Source organism: Centropristis striata, chromosome 22 (assembly GCF_030273125.1).
Source record: "Centropristis striata isolate RG_2023a ecotype Rhode Island chromosome 22, C.striata_1.0, whole genome shotgun sequence".
NCBI classification, from domain to species: domain Eukaryota; kingdom Metazoa; phylum Chordata; class Actinopteri; order Perciformes; family Serranidae; genus Centropristis; species Centropristis striata.
In genome coordinates, this window is record NC_081538.1 from 31,895,643 (window position 1) to 31,915,236 (window position 19,594).

At 40.8% G+C, this 19,594-nt stretch overlaps 2 protein-coding genes across 2 annotated transcripts in view; both read right to left on the reverse strand.

Annotated features, from left to right (window-relative positions):
• Positions 1–19,594, reverse strand: part of cped1 (cadherin-like and PC-esterase domain containing 1) — a 33,691-nt gene that overhangs the window by 11,752 nt on the left and 2,345 nt on the right. Inside the window, exons 2-11 of the mRNA XM_059325680.1 lie at positions 16,139–16,223; positions 14,737–14,824; positions 14,222–14,285; positions 13,995–14,142; positions 12,769–12,899; positions 12,597–12,669; positions 10,839–11,042; positions 9,858–9,962; positions 5,306–5,466; positions 5,183–5,232 (exon numbers count right to left, since the gene is read on the reverse strand). Coding sequence (XP_059181663.1) covers positions 5,183–5,232; positions 5,306–5,466; positions 9,858–9,962; positions 10,839–11,042; positions 12,597–12,669; positions 12,769–12,899; positions 13,995–14,142; positions 14,222–14,285; positions 14,737–14,824; positions 16,139–16,223 — 1,109 coding nt within the window. The remainder of the gene's footprint in view (positions 1–5,182; positions 5,233–5,305; positions 5,467–9,857; positions 9,963–10,838; positions 11,043–12,596; positions 12,670–12,768; positions 12,900–13,994; positions 14,143–14,221; positions 14,286–14,736; positions 14,825–16,138; positions 16,224–19,594) is intronic.
• Positions 2,572–4,511, reverse strand: LOC131960715 (tripartite motif-containing protein 16-like protein). Its single transcript, XM_059325982.1, has one exon. It carries the CDS (start codon positions 4,270–4,272, stop codon positions 2,923–2,925), a length of 1,350 nt encoding a protein of 449 aa, XP_059181965.1. The 5' UTR covers positions 4,273–4,511; the 3' UTR covers positions 2,572–2,922.

Below are 19,594 nucleotides of genomic sequence, written 5' to 3' on the forward strand. Positions count from 1 at the left end.
TCCAGAGTCTCTAAATCCCTCTGGAGGATAAATAACTCTTCCCACCGTGGAAAACCCTCCTCTGTTTGTTTCTTCTTCTACAGTTTGTTTCTTCTTCTACAGTTTGTTTCTTCTTCTACAGTTTGGCATCTCGCCACCACACTGTAGCATCAGATGCTACGCTGCCCCCGTGAGGAAGGCTCCAGTAATACAACTCTTTTTTCCTTCCAGATATGATGAACTATTAGATTTTTTATGATTTAATGACTATTGTAATATTCTAAAATAGATGCCCTCCCTAGTTGTCTGTATGTTGTACTATAACGAAACCAAAAACTTTATTACTACTTACTACTTTTAGACACTTTATTTATGGCTGCAGTTCTTCTGTTAGTTTGTCCTGTAAATTGTTGCTATTTATTTATAGTTCAATATTTTATTAACTACCTCAGACATTGTGATTTCCTTTATTTGTTAAAGAAAAATACTGCTGTGTTATTGTTTTCAATAAAATAAGATTCAAACATTGAAGGTTCAGCTGTCAGTTATAAAAACATCAGAAAATTGCAATCGGCGCACCCCGAAGTTTTTTGTAATTCTTTTGTGTGGTCTTTGTAAAAAAATAATGTATATATTTTCGGTGTGTATTGTGTGTGTTTTTTGTAATTTTTTTGTGTTTTTATGTGTTTTTTTTGTCATTTTTTCAGTGTTTTTTTTGTTATTTTTTTGTCATTTTTTGTGTGTTTTTTGACATTTTTTGTGTTTTTATGTGTTTTTTGACATTTTTTCTGTAGTTTCTTTTGTCATTTTTTGTGTTTTTGTCATTTTTTGTGTTTTTTTTGTCATTTTTTGTGTGTTTTTTTGCCATATTTTATGTTTTTGTGTGTTTTTTGTCATTTTTTCAGTGTTTTTTTTTGTCATTTTTTGTGTGTTTTTGTGTGTTTTCTTGTGTTCAAAATGTCGATCCAGTAAGTCAAGATGAAGAAATGATGATCAGGTGATAGAGGTTGTGCCGACAGCAACATTTCACTTTTGAAGTGTTTTATGGAGGCAGAATGAAAAGAACCAATCTCTAAAGGGTTAATGGAGAGTGAATGAACCAATCAGCAGGCGGCGCCAGAATCCATCAAACCACCACAGAAGAAGAGGACCCGAGAATAAACATTACTTTATTCTATTATAACATTTATTATTTCATACCATAAAGTGCTATTTTGCATTATTTTCCAGGTTGAAAAATTCTTGTTTCAAATTAAAATCAAAGGTTTTACAGCGTGAATTAGAAAATATCCTGAAAATCTGTTTTTCTGTAATAAATCAGACGACGAGTGATTCAACGTTTACGGCATAAAAAACACAGACAGAAACATTTTAACAGACTATTTTTATTTTTAAAACAGTAAAATTACATTCTGTGTAAAGTAAAAACCCAACTGTTATTTTAAGTAATAAACCAGTAATAAACAATAACCAAAAAGGCACAATATCATTTGTAATATATTTCTTCTGCTTTCTAAAATCCCAAACAAATAAAAATAATTATCTGTAATTAAATATATACAGCTCATTGTCAACAACACAACTGGTGATTTAAGTAATATACCAATAATAAACAATAACAAAAGAAGGCACAATATCATTTGTAATATATTTTTTCTGCTTTCTAAAATCAAAATAATTATCTGTAATTAAATATATACAGCTCATCATTAACAACTGTCAAATCAAGTTTAATGACAATAAGAAATAATGTTTTTTTAGTCACTGTAATATTTGTACAGTTTGATTGTATCTTAAATGACATAAAATGTGTAAAATGAATAATTATCTGTAATTTAATGTGTAATTCTTTAAATAAAGGTTTATGTTACTCTGACCATTAAAACTATTTGAACTGATTTTTCTTTGTAATTTTAATTTTAATGTAAATGTTATTAGTTTTATATTTATGTTTACTTTTATATTCAAACACCTGATTTTACAGAAGATAATATTTTACATTTTTATTTATTCCAATTATAATTAATATTTATTTTTCATTGTTGTACAGGAAAGTTACTGTTTTATTTTACAGAATATCTCTACTTTTTAAAATTAATTATAATCTAATTTTACAGAAAATAACTCGATAAAAATGTTTTTTAGTGTTTTTACAGACATAAAAATAAAAGACCAACGTTTCTTTTAAGTATCATACTGATAATATCAAATTATAGAGAAGTTACAGATTTTTAAAATTACGTATAGAAAAATTTGTAAAATAACAACAATTATCTGTAATTAAATATGTAATATATTATATATGTAATATAATATTAAATATGTTGACGTCCTCACGAACAATTTAATGTTTTTTAAAGTAATTTTACAGTAAATATTATCAGTTTTGTATTTATGTCCATTTTACATTTAAATCTAATTATCTGTAATTTATAAACACAACTGTTATTTTAATTATTTTACCAATAATAACAAATTACAGAGAAGTTACTGTTTTATTCATAAAATGTTTCTATTGATTTCCTAAATGAATCAATAAAAAATTAAATCACAATACTAATTTTGTAATTACATTTGTTACTAATAGAGGGTATTTTAGGTCAGAATAATATTTTTTATTTGTAATTTTTACATTAAATCATTTTATGCGTGCTTTTAAATTTAAATCTAAAGAAAAGATGATAACATACTTTTTTTTTTAAAAACTGAACACAAAAGTCAAACACAATTATTGTTTGTGTTAGAAGTTTTCTGTTGAAATATGTAAATGAGGCGTTATCTAACGTTAACTTTTGGTGAATTTAGGAGAAATCTACAGACGCAAATAAACAAAGTGAAGTTAAAGAAACATGTTCTCTTTCCACCAGTCTGAAAGAAGAACAACATTTAAATTTAACCTGAAATCTGAAGAGTTTAACCTGCTGCTCTTTACATCACTTCTGATTATTTCACTTTACAGAACTCAGCAGAGCCTCCAAACCAAAGACCAACTCCAGCGTGGAGCGGCTGAGTGAACGTGGTCTGGACTCTGTGGAGGAGGGTCATGGTTTCAGAGACGCTGTAGAAGGACAGAATACCTGCACTGTGATCCAGGTACACTCCCACTCTGGAGGACCCAGGACCTTTGAAGGGAGTTTGGACTTTGTTGTACTGAAAGTTATAACGGTTATTGGTACATTCTAACGCACAAGATTTGTTATTAGATCCAAACAGACAGTCATCTGACCTCCCTGCTCTGCTGATGTTCTTGTATGAGACTGCTACATGAACTATCCCGCTCCACTCCACCTCCCAGTAACAACGTCCAGTCAGACTCTCTCTACTCAGGACCTGCTGTTGATGAGTGAATCTGTCTGGATGATCAGAATAAGACTGTTGTTTTCTCGTTACTGTAACTTTCCTGTTCCCTTCAGATAATAACAGATGTGTGTGTGCTGTGTTTGGATCCAGAGTGATTTCTCGTGAATACTGTAAGAACTCAGCTCTGGTCTTTGGCTCTGCTGCCGGCAGTAAAACATCCACTTCAGTCAGTGAGACGTCTGTCCATTTGTCTCTCAGGACGTCCTGCAGTTCGTCTCTGACTCGTGACACGGCCGCTGTCACGTGGTCAAAGCGGCGGCGAGGACGGATCTGGATGCTGGATGTGGACGGGCTGAGTGCTGACAGTGAGGGGTAGCTGTGGAGAAACTGGTTGTGGTCCTCTGTGTTTGAGAGCTTCTTCAGTTCAGCGTCTTTCCTCTTCAGCTCTCTGATCTCCTGCTGCAGCTTCTCCTCCACCTCTTTGACTCCACTCACTTCAGTTTCCTGCTGGGATCTGACCTGCCGCTTCACCTCAGAGCTTCTTTTCTGCATGAGACGGATCAGCTCAGTGAACATCTTCTCACTGTCCTCCACTACTTTATCAGCAGAGAGATTGATGGCCTCCAGCTCCTGTTGAAGCAGCTTCACATCTTTCTCTTTGTCCTGGATTCTCTGCTGGATGTTGAGTCGACTCACCTCCAGCTCTTTCTGCCTCTCGCTCCTTTCTGCTGCAGCTGGGAGTCCAGTCTTCTTGAGCTGCTCCACTAATTCTGCTAACATGGTGTTTTTCTCCAGTTTGGGCCTCGGTTTGAAGTTCTTCCTGCACTGAGGGCAGCTGTAGACCGGTTTCTGATCCTCTCCATCCCAGTGGCTGTTAATACACTTCATGCAGTAGTTGTGTCCACAGGAAAGACTCACCGGATCCTTCAGTAGATCCAGACAGATCGAACAAGAGAAACTCTCCCGGTCCAGCTGAACTCCTTTCTGCGCCATTTCACCTCTGAGAGACGAAGCCCGACTGTGTCTGTGACTGTCCTGTGAGCGTCTTTAAAAGGTTTGTTGTCGTTACACAACACAGGGAGGAGTTATCAGTCTTTTCTACATTCCAGGATGAGGAGCAGCACGACATGTTCAAACTTTTCCTCATCAAAATAAAGTTATTTTCTATTGGTTTTATGTTTTCACACCTTCAGACAGAGAAGAGTCCTGATTGGTCCGTTCTTTAGTCTCATCAGTCTGAAAACATACTTGTTGTTACACAACACGGAGCAGTTATCAAGCTTCTCTACGTGTCAGGACGAGGAGCAGCAGTTCATCTTTCACCTTTGTTTCCTCATTCAGATTAAACCTCAGTTAACCCTCAGAGACACACAGAGAAACACTTTGTCAACAACTTCTGACATTTAGTAGATCTGTGTGTTTAGTGAGATTGTGTGTCAGCTCTTGTGTTGTGTTGCTGCTTGTTTTTATTTTTTTATCCTGTATATTTTAGCTTCAAATGAAGGAAAACTGGATTTAACCCTTTAGTCGACTACACACCGCTGGTCCTCAGGGGTCAACAGGACCCCAGGACATCAGGCTGGTTTTAGGACACATAGAAAAAAAATATTAACAACTTTTATCTTCACCTTTTAAGGCAACTCATGACCAACACATTGATATGTAATTTTCATATTTTGTTCATTATTATTGGTCAATTCTAGTCAAATATTAGGGCCTCATTTTCAAGTTTGACTATGTGTGCATGCATGTGTACCTGTGAGTGTGTGTGTGTGTGTGTGTGTGTGTGTGTGTGTGTGTGTGTCTATATGCATAATGGACAATATGTGCAATTATACGTTTTGACCTCGACCTCTCGCTCCTCCTGGGTTTGTGTCTTGTGTTGTGTTTTATATTTTCATACCTTCAGACAGAGACGAGTTCTGATTGGTCCGTTCTTTAGTCTCATCAGTTCTGCAGAAAACATGAAAAAATGATTACTTTTTTAACAACAACAGTGACATTTATTTATTTATTTATTAATCACCTGCTGCTCTGGTTCCTCTGCAGCTCGTAGTGACGGCTGATCTGGATCAGAAGATCTGAGACGCTGAGGGGAGCAGAGGAGGAGGAGGAGGAGCAGCAGCAGGAGGAGGAGGAGCAGGAGGAGCAGGAGGAGGAGCAGCAGCAGGAGGAGCTGGGATACAACTACAGAGAGAGACAATAAATGATGTGACAGCAGGACAGACAGACAAGAGAGAAAATGGAGAGAAGTCTTCAGGAATTTTGTGTTTTTCTAAAATAATAATAATAACAATAATACATTTAATTTATAGGCGCCTTTCATGTCACCCAAGGTCACCTTACAAAGTCTAAAATCATAAACATCTTTAAAAACAAGACAACATGGTAAAAACATCACGACATGGTAAAAACAAGACAATACGATAAAAGCAAGTGAATTAGTGTCCAGTTACAGAGTGTATGCCAGTTTGAACAGGTGAGTTTTGAGTTGTGACTTGAAGGTTGTGATGGTGTCAGACTGTCTGATGTGTGGGGGGAGGGAGTTCCAGAGCCTGGGTGCTGAGCAGCTGAAGGATCGGGCCCCCATGGTACTGAGGCGTGATGTGGGGGTGATTAATAGTCCAGCAGAGGATGAGCGGAGGGAGCGGGAGGGAGTGTATTCTTGAAGGAGGTCGCAGAGGTAAGTGGTGCTAGGTTGTGGAGAGCTTTGTAGGTGAGGAGGAGGTTCTTGTAGTGGATGCGGTATTGTACCGGGAGCCAGTGGAGTTGAATGAGAACAGGGGTGATGTGGTCAGCTGATTTGGTACGGGTGATGATCCGGGCGGCCGAGTTCTGAATTATTTGCAGTCTGTTGATGAGTTTGGTGGGGAGTCCAGTGAGGAGGGCATTGCAGTAGTCGAGTGATGTGACCAATGAGTGGACCAGGATTTCGGTGCTGGATTGGGTCAGTGATGGGCGGAGTCTGGAGATGTTGCGGAGGTGGAAGAATGCAGTCCGGGTGGTGTTTTGAATATGGGGTGCAAATGAGAGAGTGTTGTGTAGAATGATGCCGAGGCTCTTGACTTGGGAGGAGAAGGGTACAGGGAATCTGTTTACGATGATGGGTGGAGCTGGGGTGTGTTGTGATTTGGTGAGGGTGGATTTGGAGCCGATGAGCAGGGCCTCGGTTTTATTGCCGTTCAGTTTGAGGAAGTTCCTGCTCATCAAGCTCCGGATGTCTTCAAGGCAGGTGGTGAGTGAGGTGGGAGGGATGGCAGCGGTGGGTTTGGAGGAGATGTAGACCTGTGTGTCGTCAGCGTAGCAGTGAAAATGGATCCCATGGTGACGGAGGATTGTGCCCAGGGGGAGGAGGTAAATGGTGAAGAGAAGTGGACCCAAGACTGACCCCTGGGGGACACCCAGTGAGACACCCAGACTTGTGGTTCCTTAGTTGCACTAATTGTTGACGGTCAGTGAGGTATGATGTGAACCAGGAGAGTGCAGCACCAGTGATCTCAATGCCAGCCAGGCGGTCCAGGAGCAGAGGGTGGGAGATGGTGTCAAATGGAGAATGAGGATGGTGAGTAATCCAGAGTCAGCTGCACGGAGGAGGTCGTTGGTGATTTTGACTAGGGCTGTTTCAGTGCTGTGTTTTGGACGGAGGCCGGATTGGAAGGGTTCATGAAGATTGTTTCGAGGTGGGACTGTAGTTGTGCGGCGACCAGCCTTTCAAGTGTTTTAGAGATGAAGGGGAGGTTGGAGATGGGTCGATAGTGGTTAAGGTCAGCTGGGTCAGCACCAGGTTTTTTCAGGATGGGTTTGATGGCAGCCAGTTTGAGAGTGAAGGGTACAGCACCAGTAGAGAGGGAGGAGTTAATTATGTTGGTGATCATGGGCGAAATGGACGGCAGACCTGCTTTGACAAGGGAGGTGGGAAGAGGATCGAGCTGGCAGGTGGTGGTTTTAGCTTTATGGATGAGTTCCACGATGGTGAGTTCTGATACTGGGGTGAAGTCAGAGAGGGGGCTGATGTGAGGTTGGCTGGTGGTGGTCATCCAGGGTGGGTCGTTTGAGGGGGTGCAAGATGAGGCCAGTTGTTGGTGAATGGTGTTGATTTTAGAGCTGAAGAAGTCCAAGAAGGCAGTGCACTGGTCGGTGGAGATGTCTGGAGGGAGGGTTTTAGGAGGCTGAAGTAAGTGGCTGACTGTTGAGAATAGGACTCTATTGTTACCTGTACCAGTGTTGATAATGTTGGAGTAGTATGAAGATTTGGCAGTGGTGAGGGCGTTCTTGTAGTGTTGTGTACAGTGAGTCCAGTTTTTTTGTAAAGTCGCTCCAGTGGCTTTGAGCTGGCGGAGCTCAGGGGTGAACCAGGGAGCAGTGTGCGTGAATGAGACTGACCGGGTTTTCAGAGGAGCCAGGGCGGTGAGGGAAGAGGAGAGGCAGTTGTTGTAATGAGTGACCAGGTCAGTCAGGGAGGATGCTGGGGGAGGGCTGGGGTAGGAGCTGATCAGGGTGGAGAGATCGGTGGTGACGATGTGTTTGATGTTTCTGAAGGAGATGGTCCGTTGATCCTTGGCTTTGTGTAATTGGGTGCGAATGTCAAAATGAACAGTTTTGTGGTCAGAAATGGGAAAATCAGTGACATCAAGGTTGGTGGGAGTGATGTCAGTACAGCAGATTAAATCCAGTATGTGGCCTTTGTTATGGGTTGGGAGGTTGACAGGTTGTGTGATACCAAGACAGTCCAGAAGTGATGTGAAGTCGTTAGCCAAGATACTGGATGGGTTGTCGATGTGGATGTTGAAATCACAGAGGAGGATAACAGTGGGGGACATTGCACATACAGATGTTAGTAGTGATGAGAATTCATTGAGGAAAACAGCAGAGGGTTTTGGTGGTCTGTAGATGGTGACAATGATAGTGGGTTTAGGGCCTGTGAGTTTTACAGCTAGACATTCAAAAGAGGAGTGATGGGGGACTGTGACAGCAGTGACTTTGATGTGATCCCGGTGCAGGAGAGCGAGGCCACCCCCCCTCCCAGTAGCACGGGGTTTACTAATAAAAGAGAAACCTGGTGGGACAGCCTCATTGAGATGGGAGAAGTCATTTGGTTGTTGCCAGGTCTCAGTGAGGCAGAGAATGTCTAGTTTGCGGTCAACAATGAAGTCAGCGATCAACAGAGCTTTATTACTGAGGGATCTGGTGTTCAACAGACAGAATTTCAGACAGGTGAGTGGAGTATAGAGGGTTGCTTTGAGCAGAGGGGACAGTACACTGTGATTGACAGGATTGAGTGGACGGGCAGTGCGAGGAGGGGGGCGGGGCCAAGTGGACCAGAAGGAGCGGATGTTTGTGTTGGTGTTGTTGTTTAGAGTGTACTGAAAGTTCCGACCAGAGCCTCGGTGGACGTACCTCGGTCGTTTGAGGATGTAGTGGGATGCAAGCTGAGGTGGGGGGGTCTTTGAGAAGGTCCGGAGCCGTAACATCAACGTTACCGAGTAACGAAGCGGCAGAGATGCAGAGTCCGACATGGCGTAGTCCAGAGGGGCAGGTTAAAAATCCTCGATATGAAATCGGCAGTGACGTGATCCAGCGGTAGATGATCCAGGTGGTTATGGTGAAGCCACAGAGCCAGCGCAGTGGAGGCAGCTGGGGTGGAGCGTGCCGGTTGTAGCTTTGCTGGATACTGGGAAGCCGGTTGGACGGTGTCGGGGATTAGCAGCAGGCTAGCCGGCTGGCAGGTAAACACTGTCAGATAGTGGTGTAGCAGGGAGGCGGCGTCCTCCGCGTTGACAGCAGTCCGCGGGCGCGGGTAAGCGTCCGGGAGAGCAGGCAGGGTGGCAGCGAGCCGAACGGGTGTGCTTCGTGGGGCACACCAGCGCAGGCTATCCGGCCACAGAGTGCGGAGAGGAGCCACAGGAATCCCAACAGGTGAGCCCTGTACCGGCGAAGCTAGCTTCAGGCTAACGAGTGGTGAGGCAGTGACAGCAGGCAGGCAGAGACAAAAACTGCTGCTTCGGTGTCGCAGCGGTTAGATTGAGCAAGCCGAATCTAGCAGGTGGGTTTGAGGTCCAACATTCATCAAAAGACAGACTTGATGAATCGATATAAAACATATAAAATAGCGAAAACAGCGGGCGAGGCGCGGCAGCAGCTTGCCAGCGGTCCCTCACATTTCATCCCCAAGGATTTCTGTGATTTTTTGTCATTTTGTGTCTGTTTTTGTGATTTTGTGTCTTTCTGTGGTCAATTTAAGATTAAGATTAAGATTAGATTAATTACTGTGGACATGGAGAAGTTAAGTTAAGTTAAGACAATAAAGTTCTATCTATCTATCTATCTTAAACCTCTGCATTGAACCCGTTATCCTCTTTTACACACCAGTGAACGCACCATGCTTTAGGATCAGTGGGCAGCACATGGCTGAGCCCGGGGAGCTGGGGGGGTTCGGTGCCTTGCTCAAGGCTTCGGTCATAGACCTGTCAGTACCGGGATTCGAACCGGCGACTCTCCAGTTACAAGCCTGATTCATCACCTCTAGGCCATTTGTGATCATTTGCAGTAAAATATATTTATATATTTGTGTTTGTTACCAGTTGAAAAGCTGAAGGCGTCTTCATCTGCTGCTGAAACTGAAGAAGAAGAAGAAAGTCTTCTTCTGTCAAACACACACCAAGAGTCTGTCTGCAGCCTCCAGACTGTCCACAGAGAGACAGACAGGCAGAGAGAGACAGACAGAGAGACAGAGAGAGACAGACAGAGAGACAGACAGAGAGACAGACAGGCAGAGAGAGACAGACAGAGAGACAGACAGGCAGAGAGAGACAGACAGAGAGACAGACAGAGAGACAGAGAGACAGACAGGCAGAGAGAGAGAGACAGAGAGACAGAGAGAGACAGACAGGCAGAGAGAGACAGACAGAGAGACAGACAGACAGGCAGAGAGAGACAGACAGAGAGACAGAGAGAGACAGACAGGCAGAGAGAGACAGACAGAGAGACAGAGAGAGACAGACAGGCAGAGAGAGACAGACAGGCAGAGAGAGACAGACAGAGAGACAGAGAGACAGAGAGACAGAGAGAGACAGACAGGCAGAGAGAGACAGACAGAGAGACAGACAGGCAGAGAGAGACAGACAGAGAGACAGACAGGCAGAGAGAGACAGACAGAGAGACAGACAGGCAGAGAGAGACAGACAGGGAGAGAGAGACAGACAGAGAGAGACAGACAGGCAGAGAGAGACAGAGAGAGACAGACAGAGAGACAGACAGGCAGAGAGAGACAGACAGAGAGACAGACAGGCAGAGAGAGACAGACAGGGAGAGAGAGACAGACAGAGAGAGACAGACAGGCAGAGAGAGACAGACAGGGAGAGAGAGAGAGACAGACAGACAGGCAGAGAGAGACAGACAGGGAGAGAGAGACAGACAGAGAGAGACAGACAGGCAGAGAGAGACAGACAGGGAGAGAGAGACAGAGAGAGACAGACAGTATTATTACCACAAATAGGACTATTAATGATAATATTTAGTCTAACTCTGTAAATCACACTGGTTAGTTCATGTCGTCTCACCTGTCTCTGCTCCGTCTCTGTCTCTGGGGACAGGTGTGTCTCTGGGGACAGGTGTGTCTCAGGGGACAGGTGTGCCTCTGGGGACAGGTGTGTCTCTGGGGACAGGTGCAGGAAGTGGAGCGTGTCCTCCAGGATCCGGTCTTTGGTGATCTGTCCATCAAACGTGTCGTCCCTCAGAGCAGAAGACGTCAGGTCCGTCTCCACCTGCAGCAGCAGAAGAAGAAGAAGAAGAAGAAGAAGAAGAAGAAGAAGGAGAAGGAGAAGAAGAAGAAGTGACAGCAGAGGACTCACTGGATTCTGATCTGAGGACAGTTTGTCCCCTGAGTGTCTGTCCACCGACAGACTGCTCCTCCTGTCTATTAAATCATTTCATAAAGAAAATAAAACGCTAACCCTACGTAGCTACGTAGTTACGTAGTTTCTTAGTTGCGTAGTTTTGTAGTTTCTTAGTAACGTAGTTTCTTAGTTTCATAGTTTCGTTGTTTCTGTAGTTTTCGTAGTTTCATACTTTCGTAGTTTTGTAGTTTCTGTATTTTTAGTAGTTTTTGTAGTTTTGTAGTTTCATAGTTTCTGTAGTTTCGTAGTTTTATAGTTTCATAGTTTTTGTAGTTTCGTATTTTCTTAGTTTTGTAGTTTCTGTAGTTGTTGTAGTTTCGTTGATTCGTAGTTTCTGTAGTTTCGTAGTTTCATAGTTTAAGTTTTTGTAGTTTCGTAGTTTCATACTTTCGTAGTTTCTGTAGTCTCGTAGTTTTTGTAGTTTCCTATTTTCTAAGTTTCTAAGTTTCTGTAGTTTTTGTAGTTTCATAGTTTCTGTAGTTTCATTGTTTCATACTTTCATAGTTTCGTAGTTTTTGTAGTTTCGTAGTTTCATAGTTTCTGTATTTTTTGTAGTTTCATACTTTCTGTAGTTTCGTATTTTCTTAGTTTTGCAGTGTCTAGTTTTTGTAGTTTTGTAGTTTCATAGATTCTGTAGTTTCATACTTTCATAGTTTTTGTAGTTTCGCAGTTTCATAGTTTCTGTAGTTTTTGTAGATTCATACTTTCATAGTTTCTGTAGTTTCATAGTTTCTGTAGTTTTTGTAGTTTCGTATTTTCTTAGTTTCATAGTTTCTGTAGTTTCGTAGTTTCATACTTTCATGGTTTCTGTAGTTTCGTAGTTAGTTTTTGTAGTTTCTGTAGTATTTGTAGTTTCATAGTTTCATACTTTCATAGTTTCTGTAGTTTCATAGTTTCTGTAGTTTCATAGTTTCTGTAGTTTTTGTAGTTTTATAGTTTCGTAGTTTTGTAGTTTTTGTAGTTTCATAGTTTCTGTAGTTTTGTAGTTTCGTAGTTTAATACTTTAATAGTTTCTGTAGTTTCGTAGTTTCATAGTTTCTGTAGTTTCATACTTTCGTAGTTTCTGTAGTTTTTGTAGTTTCGTAGTTTCATACTTTCATAGTTTCATAGTTTCTGTAGTATTCGTAGTTTCATAGTTTCTGTAGTTTTTGTAGTTTTGTAGTTTTTGTAGTTTCGTATTTTCTTAGTTTCTGTAGTTTTTGTAGTTTCATAGTTTCGTAGTTTTATAGTTTCATAGTTTCGTAGTTTTATAGTTTCGTAGTTTTATAGTTTCGTAGTTTTATAGTTTCGTAGTTCTCTGACTCTCTCTTGTTTAATCATTTCAGTTTCAAACTAATTTGAGGTTTTCACTAAACGGGCCCTTGCTCTCTGGGTTTTCAAAGTAAAAGCATGGCTGAGATGGTGATAAAGAGAGAGACTCACCTGGACGACGACAGGTGAGACGGAGCCGCTGAACAGCAGAGAGACGGTCAGCAGCTGGTAGCACAGCACACACCTGCAGCCAATCAACAATCACTCATCAATAACCAATAATCAGTAATCAGTAATCAATAACCACTCAATAATCAATAATCAGTTGAAACCAGTCTTTTACCTGCTGAGAGTTGGTGGCTTCTGATTGGTCGACACGGCGGCGTGCAGCACGTCAGCCGTCACCTTCTTTATCTGCCTCAAAGCATCATGGGAAACGTTTGGTCCCAGCTGCTGCAGCAGGAAGTCCCTGAGCTGAGACGACAAAATAAAAGCTCCGCTCACTCACAACAGAAACACATTAAAAATAATACAAAATAAAATACTGTTTTAAATAAAGAAAATTAAATAAAACGTTTCCATGACGACAAAAAAATGATTATTATTATTGTGACTAAAATAAAGTAAATAAAATATAAAACAAAACTGAAGTAAAACTCAATAAATAATAAAAGTAAATTAAATTAAACTAAATGAAAAAACAACAAACAACTGAAAAAAACACATAAATAATAATAATAAAACACAATGTATATATAAATTAATAAACATTACAATAAAAATAATATAATAAATAAATCTTAATTTAAATGTTTGACTCCTAAATCAAATTACAAGAGATAAAAAATACTCAATAAAATGAATGAAAAATAATAATAAAGTAAAACTCAACAAATAATAAAAGTAAATTAAATGAGACGAAATGAAAAAACTACTTACAAAAACACAAATAAATAATAATAATAAAACACAATAAAAAGTTCAAATGAATAAAGAAAATTAAATAAATAACATAATTTTTAAAAATAAATTAACTAAAAACAACTAAATCAAATAAAACTGCAGAATATAAATATTAAAAACTAATCAATAAACATTAGAATAAAAATGAAATCAATAAATCGTAATTTTAACCAATGTTTGACACCTCAATCAAATAAAAAGACATAAAAAATACTCAATAAAAAAAATAAAAAAAGTAATAAATATAAACCAAAAGTTAGATAAAGTAAAACTAAATGAATAATAAAAGGAAATTAAATAAAACTAAATGAAAAACAGCAAACAACAAAAAACATAAATAATAATAATAAAACACAATAAAAAGTTCAAATGAATAAAGAAAATTAAATAAATGACACAAAATCTTTACAAACAAATTAACTAAAAACAACTAAATCTAATAAAACTGCAGAATATATATATATATATAAATTAATAAACATTAGAATAAAAAAAAAAAAAAAAGTGTTTGACACCTAAATACATGAAATAAAATAAATTATATTTAAGAATTATATATTTTTAAAATAAATTAGAATAAACAAATAAAGTAATGAAATAAGGGACCTTAGTGGGCCGTCCCCGCGGCTCCTGATTGGTCGTCACCACGCTGATGTCATGCAGGAAGGAAGTCAGCGGCTTCACCGACGTCACCAGGACGTAAACATTCACCATGGCAACCAGCGCAGGGGGCGGGGCTCCGACAGGTGAGCTGCTGACGGACAGGAAGAGAACGAGTCGTTACCTGAAACACTTTTTATGTTTTTAACCTGAAACTTTGTGGATGTTCTCACCTGTGGAGTGGCAGCCTCTGATTGGTCGATCCGCAGGCCTGAGGCATCATGGGTAACGCCGGTCCTGACAGGAAACAGGAAACAGGGACAGGAGAGCTTCACAATAAGACTCAGGGACATTATCGTACAGGGCAGCGGGCTCTTATTTTGAAAAATGAAGACAAAAGTTCTGCTCACTCACAAAATTATAAATAATATAATAATATAAATAATAAATAAATACATGAATACAGAAAACTGCAAGAAATAAATTCTCACAAGGGAAAAGAATAAGGATTTAATTCACAGATAAAAACAACATTTAATTTAAAATGAAAATAAATAAAATAGATAAAAATAAATAAACAAAATAACATAAACATAATAATCAATAAAATAAGATTAACTAAAGTAAAAATAACTAGTTAAACTAAATGAAGCCACTTCATAAAGATAAAAGGAAGTCAAATAAAACTCAATAAATAAATAAATGAATAAATTAAACTCGATACAAAAACTTGAAACAGCCGACTCACCTGTCTCACCTGTCAGGTGAGTGTAGAAGCGACAGACTCCGCCCCCTGCATCAGAGAACGCCTCCACCAGGACAGGTAGCAGGTTCACCTGCACACAGAGACACAGGTGAGTCAGCAGAGAGACAGGTGAGTCAGCAGAGAGACAGGTGAGTCAACAGAGAGACAGGTGAGTCAGCAGGAGACAGGTGAGTCAGCAGAGAGACAGGTGAGTCAACAGGAGACAGGTGAGTCAACAGAGAGACAGGTGAGTCAGCAGAGAGACAGGTGAGTCAACAGAGAGACAGGTGAGTCAGCAGAGACACAGGTGAGTCAGCAGGAGACAGGTGAGTCAGCAGGAGACAGGTGAGTCAGCAGAGACACAGGTGAGTCAACAGAGAGACAGGTGAGTCAGCAGGAGACAGGTGAGTCAGCAGAGAGACAGGTGAGTCAACAGAGAGACAGGTGAGTCAGCAGGGAGACAGGTGAGTCAACAGAGAGGACAGGTGAGTCAACAGAGAGACAGGTGAGCCAGCAGAGAGACAGGTGAGTCAGCAGGGAGACAGGTGAGTCAACAGAGAGACAGGTGAGTCAGCAGGGAGACAGGTGAGTCAACAGAGAGACAGGTGAGTCAACAGAGAGACAGGTGAGTCAGCAGAGAGACAGGTGAGTCAGCAGGGAGACAGGTGAGTCAACAGAGAGACAGGTGAGTCAACAGAGAGACAGGTGAGTCAGCAGGAGACAGGTGAGTCAACAGGAGACAGGTGAGTCAACAGAGAGACAGGTGAGTCAGCAGAGAGACAGGTGAGTCAGCAGAGAGACAGGTGAGTCAACAGGAGACAGGTGAGTCAACAGGAGACAGGTGAGTCAGCAGAGAGACAGGTGAGTCAACAGGAGACAGGTGAGTCAGCAGGAGACAGGTGAGTCAGCAGAGAGACAGGTGAGTCAGCAGGAGACAGGTGAGTCAGCAGAGAGACAGGTGAGGTCAGCAGGAGACAGGTGAGTCAACAGGAGACAGGTGAGTCAGCAGAGAGACAGGTGAGTCAACAGAGAGACAGGTGAGTCAGCAGGAGGACAGGTGAGTCAGCAGGAGACAGGTGAGTCAGCAGAGAGACAGGTGAGTCAGCAGAGGAACAGGTGAGTCAACAGGAGACAGGTGAGTCAACAGGAGACAGGTGAGTCAACAGAGAGACAGGTGAGTCAGCAGGAGACAGGTGAGTCAACAGGAGACAGGTGAGTCAACAGAGAGACAGGTGAGTCAGCAGGAGACAGGTGAGTCAGCAGGAGACAGGTGAGTCAACAGAGAGACAGGTGAGTCAACAGAGAGACAGGTGAGTCAGCAGAGAGACAGGTAGTCAGCAGGAGACAGGTGAGTCAGCAGGAGACAGGTGACCGGTAGCTGGCCTGTGATTGGCTGATGTCTCACCGTGTGATGTCGCTGCAGCTGAGGAAGATTCTGGTCAAACAGCTTCGCTCTGAACTGCTGAGACACAACAAGAGGCTCCACCCACCTGGAACAATATTATTATTATTATTATTATTATTATTATTATTATATTATTATTATTAATAATAACAAGAGGCTCCACCCACCTGGAACAATGTTATTATTATTATTATTATTATTATTATTAATATTATTATTATTATTATTATTAATAACAAGAGGCTCCACCCACCTGGAACAATATATTATTATTATTATTATTATTATTATTATTATTATTAATAATAACAAGAGGCTCCACCCACCTGAACAATATAATATTATTATTATTATTATTATTATAATAACAAGAGGCTCACCCACCTGGAACATATTATTATTATTATTATTATATTATTTTATTATTATTAATAACAAGAGGCTCCACCCACCTGGAACAATAGTATTATTATTATTTATTATTATTATTAATAACAAGAGGCTCCACCCACCCTGGAACAATATTAATATTATTATTATTATTATTATTATTATTAATAACAAGAGGCTCCACCCACCTGGAACAATATTAATATTAATATTATTATTATTATTATTATTATTATTATTATTATTAATAATAACAAGAGGCTCCACCCACCTGGAACAATATTATTATTGATATTATTATTATTATTATTATTAATAACAAGAGGCACCACCCACCTGGAACAATATTAATATATTATTATTATTATTAATATTATTATTATTATTATTATATTATTAACAAGAGGCTCCACCAGGCATGACATTTTTATCTGGACGCATTACAGTGATTTATTTGTGAATCAAAAATGTGTTTAAAAATACAGAAAATATTATTTTAACACAAACAATGACTTGTGCCCTCTTTATGGTTATATGTTCATTCATATAAAAGTGAAATCTATTTTGTTTAATATGTATGTCCTTATAATCTTCACAGACAGAACTAAATAAATAAAAATCTGCACCGTCTGAACTCTGAAGAGTCCATGACATCATCCTTTGATCTTTATCATGTTTTATGACTGAAGATCGTAGAAATGCTGATAAAAACCATCTGAGAGAAGAAAACAAGCTGAGAGAGAGACAGGAAGTCTGTCTGAGAGAGAGAGGGAGAGAGAGAGAGAGAGAGAGAGAGAGAGGGAGAGAGAGAGAGAGAGAGAGAGAGAGAGAGAGAGACAGAGAGAGAGAGAGAGGGAGAGGAGAGACAGAGAGAGAGAGAGAGGGAGAGAGAGAGGGGAGAGGGAGAGGGGAGAGGAGAGAGAGAGGGAGAGGGAGAGAGAGGGAGAGGAGAGAGAGAGAGAGAGAGAGAGAGAGAGAGAGAGGAGAGAGAGGGAGAGAGAGAGCAGAGAAGAGAGAGAGGGAGAGAGAGAGAGAGAGAGAGAGAGAGAGAGAGAGAGAGAGAGAGAGAGAGAGGGAGAGAGGAGAGGAGAGGGAGAAGAGGAGACAGAGAGAGAGGGAGGGAGAGGGAGGAAGGAGAGGGAGAGGAGAGGGAGAGAGAGTGAGAGAGGAGAGAGAGGAGAGAGAGAGTTTTACTGTCTGCACATGCAGTTTGTCTTTGAAGAAGACAGCTGAAAACTCTTTCTTCTTCTTCTTCTTCTTCTTCTTCTTCTTCACCTGCTGTAGACACAGCAGGCCCCGTTGTCAGGGTCAGCATGTTTCACAGCAGAAGAAGAAGAGTTGAGTGTCTGTTTGGACACTCGGTGACGTGTGAATTACAAAATAAAAGCACGTATTTTATGTATTTATTAGTTAATTTAACGTGAAGAGAAAAACAGTGACGAGTTTAATGTGTTTTACAGTGAAACGGCTCAAAGAAACTTGTAACTGTTTTTACTGTTTGTCCTGCAGCTGCTGACAGGAAGTCTCCACCCACACACACACACACACACACACACCACACACACACACACACACACACACACAGTAAAGTGTTTCCTGCAGGTCGGTAGAAACCAAAACAAAGAAGAAAAACAGCAGAACTCAGCTACAGTTTGCACAAAATGTGGAGGTAATGGAAATGTGCACGTTTTGGTGCATATGTTGGGTGCAGGTTTGGTGCATGTTTTGGTGCAGGTTTGGTGCATGTTTTGGTGCATATGTTTGGTGCAGGTTTGGTGCATATGTTGGTGCAGGTTTGGTGCATGTTTTGGTGCATATGTTGGTGCAGGTTTGGTGCATGTTTTGGTGCAGGTTTGGTGCATGTTTTGGTGCAGGTTTGGTGCATGTTTTGGTGCATGTGTTGGTGCAGGTTTGGTGCATGTTTTGGTGCAGGTTTGGTGCATGTTTTGGTGCAGGTTTGGTGCATGTTTTGGTGCATATGTTGGTGCAGGTTTGGTGCAGTTTTGGTGCAGGTTTGGTGCATGTTTTGGTGCATATGTTTGGTGCAGGTTTGGTGCATATGTTGGTGCAGTTTGGTGCATGTTTTTGGTGCATATGTTGGTGCAGGTTTGGTGCATATGTTGGTGCAGGTTTGGTGCATGTTTTGGTGCATATGTTGGGTGCAGGTTTGGTGCATATGTTGGTGCAGGTTTGGTGCATGTTTTGGTGCATATGTTGGTGCAGGTTTGGTGCATATGTTGGTGCAGGTTTGGTGCATGTTTTGGTGCATATGTTGGTGCAGGTTTGGTGCATATGTTGGTGCAGGTTTGGTGCATGTTTTGGTGCATATGTTGGTGCAGGTTTGGTGCATATGTTGGTGCAGGTTTGGTGCATGTTTTGGTGCATATGTTGGTGCAGGTTTGGTGCATATGTTGGTGCAGGTTTGGTGCATGTTTTGGTGCATATGTTGGTGCAGGTTTGGTGCATGTTTTGGTGCATATGTTGGTGCAGGTTTGGTGCATATGTTGGTGCAGGTTTGTGCATGTTTTGGTGCATATGTTGGTGCAGGTTTGGTGCATATGTTGGTGCAGGTTTGGTGCATGTTTTGGTGCATATGTTGGTGCAGGTTTGGTGCATATGTTGGTGCAGGTTTGGTGCATGTTTTGGTGCATATGTTGGTGCAGGTTTGGTGCATATGTTGGTGCAGGTTTGGTGCATGTTTTGGTGCATATGTTGGTGCAGGTTTGGTGCATATTTTGGTGCATATATTTGCAGGGTTGGTTTTTCCTCCTTTTCTTCTTTGTTTATTTATTTATTCCCTGTTTAAGCGTCTTTGAGTGTTAAAAAAGTGCTATATAAATGCAATGTATTATTATTATTATTATTATATTTCTATACTTTTTCATTACTTATTATTTTGTTTTTTCTAAACTTACTGCAGCTGTGTGTGTGTGTGTGTGTGTGTGTGTGTGTGCCAGATTACATGAACTAAATTTAACCCTGAGGGATTCAGTGACAGCAGTAGTCCCGCCCACTCTGACCTGCTGTCAATCACACAGCAGAATATATGAACAGTTATGAACTTAT

Bases quoted from the DNA above. Each gene is read 5' to 3' on its own strand.
- LOC131960715 (XM_059325982.1), bottom strand. From the start codon at position 4,272: ATGGCGCAGAAAGGAGTTCAGCTGGACCGGGAGAGTTTCTCTTGTTCG.